Source organism: Belonocnema kinseyi, chromosome 3, assembly GCF_010883055.1.
Source record: "Belonocnema kinseyi isolate 2016_QV_RU_SX_M_011 chromosome 3, B_treatae_v1, whole genome shotgun sequence".
NCBI lineage: Eukaryota > Metazoa > Arthropoda > Insecta > Hymenoptera > Cynipidae > Belonocnema > Belonocnema kinseyi.
In genome coordinates, this window is record NC_046659.1 from 77,517,005 (window position 1) to 77,529,690 (window position 12,686).

The 12,686-nt window shown below is 28.9% G+C and overlaps 1 protein-coding gene across 2 annotated transcripts in view; it reads right to left on the reverse strand.

The window, feature by feature from the left end:
* LOC117168743 (scavenger receptor class B member 1) overlaps positions 1-12,686 on the reverse strand; it is a 160,619-nt gene that overhangs the window by 105,020 nt on the left and 42,913 nt on the right. For both annotated transcript variants that reach the window (XM_033354477.1, XM_033354478.1), the window contains exon 2: positions 5,459-6,276. In XM_033354477.1, the coding sequence (XP_033210368.1) occupies positions 5,459-5,639 (181 nt within the window). In that variant the 5' untranslated portion in view covers positions 5,640-6,276. The remainder of the gene's footprint in view (positions 1-5,458; positions 6,277-12,686) is intronic.

Here is a 12,686-nt window from a genome sequence, read left to right on the forward strand (position 1 = left end):
AGAGGGAGCTCTTCTTAATATTTTGACACCAAAATCATGTCGATTCACCTTACCGACTGCGAGTAAAGCCACCCACGCTTTAACTTGACAGACTGTAGATCAAAGAAACGCGTAAGCAATCAAAGACGGAGCATAACCAAGGAAACCAAATACCGCCAGAATATATAAACACAGACGCAAACGATTAAGATGCATTGCCATTTCATTTACTGGTAAAGCTACATGGACAAATGTCGTGCCAATCACACAGTGAATAGCACTACTTCTGCTTAGTAGAATGACTCCACTCATTCGGGAGAGCCATTACCCCGAACAGACCGAACCGTACAACCAGCAGTATAGTCGAGACTCTCTGCACACGCGGCGCTCACGGCACAGTTCTACGGTTACGCAGTTAAGGAAGCCTACCCAAGTTTCGGAGCGACTGATCTCCGCAAGTTTGGGGTTACCATTGCCCCGAATCTGGAAAAGCCACACCAAACCGAAGTGCAGAACCTCTCTCGCCCTTAGCACGACGGTTTTACCTAACTACTCTCCATGTAGAAAATCATAGTCATGGAGTTTTATTTTGCATGGGAGCAAAACACTCATACATAGGAAAATATTTTATCAAGGCATTAGATAACTTAGATTATGAATACAAAAAACTGATAAATGGTACGCTAATGGTCGCAAATGGCCAGACGTTAATAATAATAGGTCAGTCGTTAATTCCTATCAAGATCAGACTCGTTGATTATTGCATTTTAATTAGATCAGTTTCTGAGTTATGATCTACGGGTATTATAGGTACGGACATAATAGAGAAAATAGGTTTGCAAATGGATGATAAGAAAGAAATTAGGTGATTACCAGAATTATCATAAATCTAAGAAGAAAAGTCACATGCACGGAAAAGAGACAGATTTGCGACTCTATGAAATCTTCGCTACCGTTTCAACAGAATCAAATTTATTTAAAACTGAAAATTTAACTATTTCAGTTGAAGGTTTATCCTTTTAGTTAAAAACTCATTTGTTTTGGTAGAAATTTCATCTGTTTGGTTAAAAATCCCAATTAGTTTCGTTGTAAAGTCTATTGTTATATTTTTGGTTAAGAATTTATCTTTTTCATTATTAACAATTGTATTATTTAAATTAAAATCTATTTTTTGTTATGAATGCAACAGTTTTGTTAGAATTGATTCATTTTGGGCTGAAAATGAACATTCTCGTTCGAAATTCATATTTGCGGATTGAGAAACGTACTATTTTATTTAAAATTTGTCTTTCATTGGTTGAATTAAACTGTTTTTAATTTGAAATGATAAATTTTTGGCTGAAATATCAAATATTATATTTTCAGTTGAGAATTTATCTTTTTTATTAAAAAATAGGAACTATTGGTTAACCTTTAGTCTAATAAATAAAAACTTCATTGTTGAGGATTCATCATTTCAGTTCAAAATTTATCCCTTTTTTACTTGAAAACTCAATAATTTGGTTGAAATTCATGATATTTCTTGACCTGAAGATCGTTTTTGGTAGAAAATTCAACTATTTTGTTCAATATTTGTCTTTCTGATTTGAAAAATGTGGTTAAAATTTAATGTTTTAAAGTTAAAAATGCAACAAGGTGTTTTTGTACTATTAATTTTCAACAATGAGATTTTTTATAAGTATTAATAATTGAGTGTATAATAGCTATAAATAAGCTATTTTTGAATGATAAACAGTAAGAGTCACTGATATCAGTAAAAGTAATAGATTGATAGCCAGAATTCAGTCACTGAACGAAATCGGTAATCACTTGAATTGATTCATGTCTACAGATTTGAAAATTAATCGGTTTTAGTTATGGATCTCATTTTATTCCTTGAAAATTGATTTTTTTGGGTTAAAAATTCAACTATTTGGTTAAATATTTATAAATTTTATTTCAAATGTAATATTTTCGCTCAAAATGTTAAGAATTTAAAGCGTTTCAAACTGAATTTCATATAATCTGAAAATTTAAAACTTTTCTGAAATTTTGGTCTCATGAAACGTTGTACTGTTTCATGAATCTTTTAATGTTAGAGTGAAACGATTTATTGACTCACATCCCTAAAAGCGCGAAAAAACCATTTGAATTCACGTTTTCATTTACATTCATTCACGTGACCTAAATCAACATTATAAAAAAGAATTTAAATTCGAACATTTAATGTAAAATAGTAAACAAAATTTTTAATACTGTATCAACTTTGATAGATTTTTGATTTTGTAAACCATAATAGCCAAGGATGGGCAACGTGATACCTGACATTGGAAACAGCACTATTATGACTCTTTCAAAAGTGGAATTTCAAAGTTAATAACCATTCGTAAAATATTGCAAAAAAAATAATGGCAAGAAAATATTTTTTTTTTAGTTAAAACATAAGAAAAGTAAGATAAATCATATATGTCATGAAATATTAATCCGTAATAACATCTACTTTTATGAGCTACTAATGAGTCATCAATGAAGCATTTATCTCGGTCAGGGCCGAAATTCTACATAAACGATACCAAAAAAATGCCCATTTGAAATTTTGTAACTCACACACTCATTAAAAATGTGATCAAAATATAGATTGTATCCACCATTAAAAAAATTCATCGTAGTCTATCTTGACTACATTATTACGGCTTACCTTATGTCTTGTCAAACGTGTTATTTCATAAAACGATAAAAGCAAAAAATAAGAGTGCAAAGGTTTTAAAACGTGTAAATTTGATATCAACTGCATTTTTGTAGCGAGTCATGAAGGTTAATATTAAAATTTGCATCTATGAGGAGTCAAAACAAGGTCCTTCCTGTTTTGTTATTCTACCAGTACATTAAAATCTAAGATAAATCAATAAAAAAACAGATTTAAACAGAAGCAGACTCAAGAAAGACGTTAATAAAAAATAAAGACTACTGACATTAAATTTTTTTGCATGAGGAATATTTTTTCAAGGGGAAGTACAATTTACAAACAAATTTTAGTGCTTCTATAAAAGTACAGACACATCATAGTTGCAATATAATTCAAACTTCAACTCACGATTTCTATTTATATTTTTATTATTCTTTTTTATATAGTGATTAGTATTTTATGGTTTGAGAGATCACATCTTTGAAACTTAGACATCAAGGTTGGTTATTTAATCGGCCATTTGAAAAAGTGAAGAGAGCGATATCAACACAGCCGTTAACCTAAACTGGAGAAGTCATAGACGTCGCATTCTTGGAAAATATTTTGAAACGCATCTAATGATTCTGTTTATTATTCAACAGATTGACGTACCAAGTCTTGGAAATTTTTTGAAACATGAAATAACATGTTTTCTTACTCTACAGATTGACAAAAATATAATTTAAGTGGAAAAAAACATGTTATTGGCTTCTGTCAAATGAAAGTTGCAATTACTTAGAATGATATTCAAGAAAAACATCCCTGATTATCGTAATTAAAGAAGCGTTTCTTTAAAATTATGTACTTTAGACTTTCACAATTAAATATTTGCTTTTCAAAATTGTTTGCAAACTTATTTTCAGGTATACATTAAAGAAAATAATGAAAAACAGCTTCTTTATTATTTTTCCTTATAGTTCGGTGAAAATCAAGTGAAGCTCCAGCGAACAAAATTTTAATGATTTTATTAAATCTTCCATACAGATGCCATGATTTTGCATCACGAATATGCCACTTATTGCATAAAGAATAGCAAATTCAAGATTGACGAATGCTTAATAATGTATTTACACAATAATTATCATTCTTTTCGATCTTGGTTTTAAAAGGGAATCTTATTAGTAACAAACCACTCGTATATTCCAAACACGTTTGGGTCATAGATCAGAAACTAACATAAACCTGTTACTAAATTCAACTTACTGCTCAACGTCGAATAGTTAAAATAATTTAAATTAAATTTAAATTAAATTTAAATAGTTAAAAAATAATTTATAGCTTCAGTAATTTTAGTTTCATAATAAATTTTTGTTTAAAACTTTATAGTTTAAGATCCTTTAGAGACAATTTATAATGGGGAGTATCGAAAGAGACTGGGAATGAAAAGAAGAAAATTTACCATTTTGAACATAGCATTAGATTAATTAAAATCAACCGCCACCCATGTAGAAATTAAAATGGGGAACTATTCTGGTTCCTGACGAGTTGACCCCACTTATGTCGGGGGCTATTCAGGTCATCTAACTAGCCCACGACCAGTAGCGCCACGATAGATCAGGTACTAGTAGGGGTCATATGATAATACAATTGTTCCGAAGAAATTTTTAACGAATATTTCCAAAAACAGAGTGTTTATATCAACTGTGTTTTACTTTGCTACAGTGCCTTATATTTCTGTGTAAGTATTACTAAAGAAACAACACTCGCAAAGTAGAATACAGTCGATATATATTCGGTCTTTGAAAATCATCGGAAGACTATTTTCTTCGGGAGAATCGTATTTACTTTTTTTAAAGAATTTATTATATGGGTAATAAATAAGAATTTCTTTTAAAAAAATACATTCTAAATATGTAAGTCGTGTTTGAACTTACAATTTTTTTCTTATGGAAATGAAAAAATTGTAAGATCAGAGTATTCTGAAAACTGAAAAATTACAAAAATTATTGTTAAACATATTCTTAGTGTTTTAGAATAAAAAGATCATTACGATTTTTTTAGATATCACCTCATTTGAAAAGACCTCACCAAAAACTCAAACATAAGAATAATCCGACCAGAGCCCCACTAGCATCCGACCAGAGCCTGAAGGTTACCCGCACGGAAATTCGTAAACAAAAAGGCCCGACCAGCCCTTGACCAACCACTGACCATGGCCCGACTAAAATTTTGACAACAATAAGCCCAACTAGTCCCCGACTGGTCCCTGACAGGGTACTTTGTCAAAATTAATAACCCGACTAGCCCCCGATTAGTGCCCGACTTATAATAGGGCCAAATGGGGTTATTTCCACACGGCCATTGTCATTATTCGGAATAATGATGTGAAATGACAATTCGGAAAAGCTAATAGTTTGCTTGAAGCCTGTTTATAAAATAAAATTTTGTTTAACACTTTTTAATTGAAGGTTTTTTAGAGATAATTTCTACAAGGAGCATCAAAAGAGACTGGGAATGCAAAGAAGAAGATTTACAATTTTGAACAGTGCATAAAATTTATTTACACCAATCGTTAATCTTATTATGCGGAAAAACAAAAAAATAATAATATTTTGTTAAAAATTTTCTGATTTGGGATTCTTCAGAGAAAGTTTCTAATTGAAAGCATATTGAATGAGACTTGAAATACAAAGAAGAATAAAGTTTTTAAACAAATCATTTGATTCATGTACACCATTCCCCCATTATATTATTTGGAAAAATGAAAATTATGTAAAATGTAAATTCGAAAAAATAAAAATTAGAGACAAAATTTAATAAATGAAAGATACTTACTATGTCTGAATTTTCCCCGTTGAGAGATGAGCATGCTAAGTGGCTTCGGGACTTTTTCCATTGGAATTTCGCCATCTCGATTGGGCTTAATTCCAAAAAGTGCATTTCTGCCCACTTTCATGTACTGCCTGCCCATCCTCTTCGGCGACCCGTCGCCGAACAAGGTCGTAATGAACCTCATCTTGTATTTGTAGAATCACAAAATAAATAAAACTCGCACTTACTCCCTCTTTTCTATTCAACTAAAAAAAACTTTCTCCCTCCCTCCCTTTAATTGTTACACTCAAGCAATTAGCACTCCTTTCAGGTTTAAAGTTTAAGTCCGCGAAGCCAGCTTCGCAAACTTTTTTCTAAATTTATTTTTCAATTTGTTATTGTCTTTTAGTGTCACTAGGTTAAAAATTTTCTACGTGGTTTTCTGGAGAATTTTCTAGGGCACTGAACCTATTTCTTTCGACCGTCACTTCGATAAAACCATGTAGCAAAAAAATCACTTAGTTCTCTGCTCTGTTTGTGATGGCAGCATAATCTAAATGATTCCTTGGTAATTGGTCCGTAATAATTAATTGATGAGAAAGTAGCACCGTCACGTCACCTCACCCAACATTGTTCCAGCAAACCATGTGCGTAAAAGTCCTTTTAAAGACAGAAAAATTGATTTTTTCAGGTTGTCATCATTTTCTGAAGATTGCGATTTTGTTGCTTTTCCTTGATGAGTCAACTGCAGGTAGTTTGGATCATTGTTTATTACTCACTTTTACTGATGGAAACACCATGCACTTCTCACGCTCCCGATACTCGAGACCAAGACGTCCAATCTGAAACATGCGACCAATTTATGAATTAAAAACAGCTTGTTCAACCGGACTTATATTTAAGAGTGACGAAATACGGAATATTAAAATTAGTAGACGTTGATCAAAATTAAGGGTTTCCTTAACCTGTTTTTCATAGTAACTTCTATACATTTCTTATTTATGAAAGGCTGATTTGAAGGACGCAGCGCAATAATAAGCCATATACTTATTTCTCATTCAGTAATAAAAAATGACTTATTACAATATTAGATAAACAATCATTTTTTGGGTTGATTGTAGTTTGAATTGCAATTCTTCTTATTAATTTGAGCTGTTGTCTTAAGGATCTTCCCAATCTACAATTACAACTTGAAGCTAAATTGAAAATAATAGTTTGGATCTTAAGTTTTGCATTAAAAATGATTATTCAGACAATATTTAAGACGCAATTAAAAACTTAACTATTTTTATTGATTATTCTTCCGTTTCTTATCTAGAGTTTGTTACAATTCTCAATAGGTCTAGTTAAAATTTCGTAAATCATATTAAAAGTTGAGAAAATTCGAGGTTGAATGTACATAAAATCAAGCATAATGGTGGGTAGAAAAGGGTTCGGTTGAAAAAAGAAACATTTAACATGAAAATTATAGACACGACTAGTACGATTAATGCAAGAAAATTCATTTAACAAATTATTTTGATTTTAATTGTAGCAGTATTTAATTCTTGCTATTCTAATATTTCTAAGTAATCAAGTGTTCAATATTAAAATTAATCAACAATTTTGGAAATTCAATTTAATAATTTAAATCTATCAATAGCCAACATTAATGAAATCTTTGATCGATTCACATTTCTTTCATAATAATACAGCATCAATTTAATAATAAATATATATAATAATAAAGAATAAATAAATACAGCATGGTTTCATTTTGCGGGCGAAAATTTTTTTATTTCTTCACACATTAATATGAAAAGGGCTTTGGAATATTGAAAAGCTACCTGAAAAATATTAATATTTTTTATAATCTTTCATTCTTTTCAATTACTCGAAATGCTTCGGTATTCCTGTGAATTCCCACATAAAGAGGTGGAATAAACCAGTTTATAAATATTCACAATATTTAAAGGAATTTGGGAGATTGAGAGAAAACAATGAACAAAGAATTTTAGAATTTTAGAATATTCAAGGAATTCAAGGAATATTGAATATTCCAGGATTTTAGAGAATTTCCTCTCAATCTCCCAAATTCCTTTAAATATTGTGAATATTTATAAACTGGTTTATTCCACCTCTTTATGTGGGAATTCACAGGAATAGAATTCCCACATAAAGAGGTGGAATAAACCAGTTTATAAATATTCACAATATTTAAAGGAATTTGGGAGATTGAGAGAAAACAATGAACAAAGAATTTTAGAATTTTAGAATATTCAAGGAATTCAAGGAATATTGAATATTCCAGGATTTTAGAGAATTTTGAGTATTCAAAGAATTCAAGATATTCAAGGATTACAGGGAATTCAAAAAATTCTAGCATATTTCTGTAATTCTGAGGTCAATTCAAGGAATTTGAAGAATTCAGAATATTTAAGGCATTTAGAAGGATTGAACGAATTGAGGGGATAAAAAGAATGTTAGAAATTCAGAATATTCCAGGATTTCAGGGGATTTTGAGAAACGAAAGATTTTCGAGAATTTAAGGAATTCAGAGATTTTCAGGAATTCCTAAAACGCAGGAATTCATTCAAGGAATTCATAGTGTCCAAAGATTTCAGGGACTTTAAAAAATTTAATTTTTTTAACATAGTTTAAGTAGTTCAGAATATTCCAGACATTTCGAAAATTCAGAGATTTTCAGGAATTCATAAGATTGAAGGATTTTGGTAAAATTAAGAGAATTTCGGGGATTTCATAGCAATAAGCTATTCTATGAATTTCAGGAATTTGAAATATTCCAGGAATTAAGAGAATTTAAAATATTCAAAAATATTCAAGAATTTCCGGAAATTCAGGGAATTCAAAGATTTTTAGAGAATTTTAGAAATTTAGGGAATGTGTTAAATTTGCATTCTTCTGAATATGAAACATAATACATGCATAATATAATATATTCTATAATAATAATAAAATAATATATAGTATAATATATATATGTCTTTCAATAATTATTGCAAATCATTTATTAATTTCAGTGCAACAAATGAACCGATAATGCGAATAAAATGTCACGAGAAACAAGCGATTAAAAATTTGCATGTCTCGATTCAAATGCGTCAATGTCATGAAAAACTGAATTTTTCTTCGCATGATGTACAAGATACCGTCATGTTTTTGCAGCTTGTCAATTCAAGTAAATTTAACAAAATTGCACTCACTAAGATTTTTTATTTATATTTGACGTTACATTTTTTCACTCTTTTTTTTGTATCCCGTGAGGGCACAAAAACAAAATCTTTCTTGATACTTTATTCTCATCTTGAAAATGACTCTTAATACGTGCATCTTAATTTCTCGGTAATCTGAATACATTAGTTCTTGTCTTGAAAATAATTTAAATACTGAATCATTTTGTTGATAAGTGACAATAAACATTTTTTTTAATTGTTTCGATGCAAGAGAACCCGATAAAAAACCGAGAATTTTTTTGTTCAAATTTTGTAATTCATTCAATCTTGCAGACAGTTATCTGAATTGATTTCGTCTACATAATTATAAATTCCTTGTTTTGATTTATTAACTTCATAATAAAGATGAAAATAAGTTTAAAAAAATTTTAAGTATTGCACAAACAGACTCCTTTGAAAATACGGTGTTTTGACCCATAGGCCAATTATAATACTTTGCAACATATTTTATTTTTATAATCTTATTTACTACTTGGATTTTTATAATAATGCTAAAACAAAAAATAAGAATCATTAGAAGGGTGAATTGTTTTATATCAACAAAAATTAAGAAAAATTGAATAAGAATGCAAAGAAATTTTCTAATTTTATCAGGGCTTTAAAGGATTTCAATGGGTTTAAAAGTTTTAAAAGTATTTTTTAATGATTCCTAGTGACTTCACAAAATATCAATGAATTACTATGACATTTCTATAGATATAAAATCTTTCTTTACATTTTGTCATACTTTTGTCAATTACAAAGAATTTCACAAGAATTAAGGGTTTTAGTTTGAATTCAGAGATTTGAAGAAATTTCAAAATATTTCAGGGGATTACACAGGATTTCAAATTTGTCTAAAAATAATTTATTTTTCAAACAAATAATTTAATTCAAATCCAAAATATGAATTTTTAACAAAAAAGTAAATTTTCAACTAAATGGTTTAATTCTGCACCAAATTATTGGAAGATTAAATAAATCTGATTAATTTACTACCAAGCAGTTGAATTTTTATTTAAAAAATGATTCTCAATGACAAGGAATAATTTTTGACCAAAAAAGAATAATTTTTAACAAAATTTATTAATTTGCAACTGAAAGATATGAATTTTTAACTGAAAATATAAATTTTCAACTGTTAATGAAATAGTTACTTTAGTAGTTAATAAAATTAATTTGTAACCAAAAAAAAGTTTGTTTAACAAAATAACTACGTTTTTGATCAATGAGACTAATTTTGACCTAACCTTTTCCAAATTTTCAGCCAAAAAATACAGATTTTTAACAATATAATTATTTTTTGAACAAAAGAGATGGATGTACTTGAACCCAAGAGATGATCTTTCATCCTATAGAAGATTAATTTTTCAAAAATTAAGCAGTTAGTTTTTTCAACCAAGAAGATGAATCTATAACAAACAAAAAAATGAATTAAAAAAAGTAGTTCAATTTTCAACCAAGTAGCTAATTTTGAACAAGAAATATGACTTTTCAAAAAAATAGTTGCATTTTAAAAACTTTCAAATTCTTCTAAACTTATCAGAAAACATGCTAAATGTTAGTAAAACGCTGTAATTATTAAAATTATTCCTCTGAACACAATTGCATAATATTAGAGGACCATGATATTTTCAACTTTTTGATTTGGACTCATAAACGGATATATCAATAATAATATTTTCCATCAGGCATGACAGAATTGGGTATTTTTAATGTATAATGAGAACAAATAATTCTTTTTAATGAATAGAACATAAAAATTAAATAGATAGATTTATTAAATATACGTATTATTATTAACGACTAATTATACCTTTTATTATCTAAAAATCAAGTCCTGAACAGTTACATTTGACAGTATACATTCAACTTTCACTATATAATATATGAAAAATTCTCAAGAGGTGAAGACAACTTTTTAACCAAAGTGATCTCCATTCTGAGTAAGATAAAATTATTTAAAATGACGAAGGGAAAAGTAGTTTTTTCCTCATTTTTACGAGCACAATTTCATGATATCATTAATTTGAATATTCACTCTTTTAATTATTGTTCACTAGAGAAAACTTTTTCACATTTGTTCTCCATGAATTATGTATCGAGTAATTGGTTTATGTGTCACAAGTATCTTATCACGAAAACGTTTTTTAATGTATGAATTTTTTTAATGTAGAATTTTTTGAAGGAGGGGGCAAATTGATTTTAATTGATAGTTTACTTGCGCCCACACAATTTATTGTGATAATAACCACTAGTCTGTCTCGCAATGTAATCTTCGGCTTTTATTGCTGACGCGTCTAAAATGAGCGCTTCATTATGAAAATCAATCCGATATGTGAGCAATGACCTCTGGCGGGAATCCTAAAATGGAATTACAGTAACAAACATATTCGTATTTACTATTTCCGGTTAGGATCTTTTTTTCATTTTTCAGGTATAATCATAATAATACTTAATCTTTTTTTATTGAAATCAGCACATTATTTATGTTTTAAAAGGTTCAAATTACTCTGCCTAAAACGAAATCAATGTGTGACGAAATTACGAGATTAAAATTGTTCATTTCTTCCACTATATTTGTAGAATTAATAGCAACTATGCACACCGGGAGATAAATTAAATAAGCAACAAAAATATATTTTGTGTACATAAAGTTTAATCTTCTTCCGTAAGGAAGCACTGATAAATATCAACAAATTTCTTTTTTAATTAATTAATAATGAGTGTCGTCAATCTGTTCTGCTTGTTATGAAAAAATATAAATATTTATCCAAATAATGTGTTAATAAAATAATCAAATTATTTGGTGTACATAAAGATTTATCTTCTTCCGTGAAGAAGCGCTCATAAATATAAATAAATTTTTTTTTGGATTAGTTAATAATGAGTGTCGTGCAATTCTTTTTTCTGTTTATGAAAATATATAAATTGTTATCTAAATAACATATGTATAAGACTCCCAACTGAAAATAAGGAATTGAAATGTGATTTAAGGTTGACTGTGTTATTTTTCTAAAGATTCAGTTTACTTATCTTCTAAAATAATTTTAAATTGAAACTGAATATAAATATCTTTACACTTCGGAAAAATTTCCAGTACTTTTTTTAAACTAAATTATTTATATTTCACAGAGCTGAATCCATAATTAATGTTTGTGTGCGAATATAAATAAAATATTCCATAAAAATTATAATATTTATACATAGAAGCTTTCAATTAATCCCAGGTCAAAATATCAGTAGTGTGCCGGAGTTCACCACCGGCGCAGTACTGGCCCAGTACTGCCCACCAATACAGACAGCCGGTGGTTCGCCCAGTACTGGCAGAATGTTGGCTGCACGACCGGGGCTATGCCGACTATGCCAGTAGTACAAAAATAGACTTAAAAAAAACACCTCTACAAATATTGTCAGGGTGTTTTGAAATTTCGAGAAATTGACTAGACGATTAAGGTGAAAAACTTTTTTTTCTATTACTTTTTTTAAGGAAAATATTCGTTCCACCTCCATGAAAAATTTTTAATGTTCAGAAAAAATTACATTGGATGTATGTCTTAAACGTTGTAGAATAGTCTAATACACCGAAAAAGCAAAACGTCACATGAAGTTTTGAAGAAAATTGTTATTTAAAAAATTGTTGCGCAACATGGTAAAATTGCTAAGTTCCGTTGATACAAATTTTAAATGCTTATTAAATGTTATTATGAAAACTTTTAAAATGGTCTAAAACGCGAAAAAATAAAATATTACACGAAGAAAAATTGTAGTCGATTTAAATTATTTATTTAATAATTATTTTATTGATATTCCTATTAGAAGTTCGTGTATTTTACATTTACATAACGTCATATAATAATAAATAATTAGAAAAAGAGAGCTTAAAATTTGGTACTTAAAGTTTTCTGAACTGTAAAGTTAAAGTTGTTTAAAAATGTAATATATATATATATATATATACGAGGGTGGATTGATAAGTTTCCGGCCTGACCAAGAGATGGCGCCACTAGGCCTACCTTGAGGTGGCGTTCTATAGTACC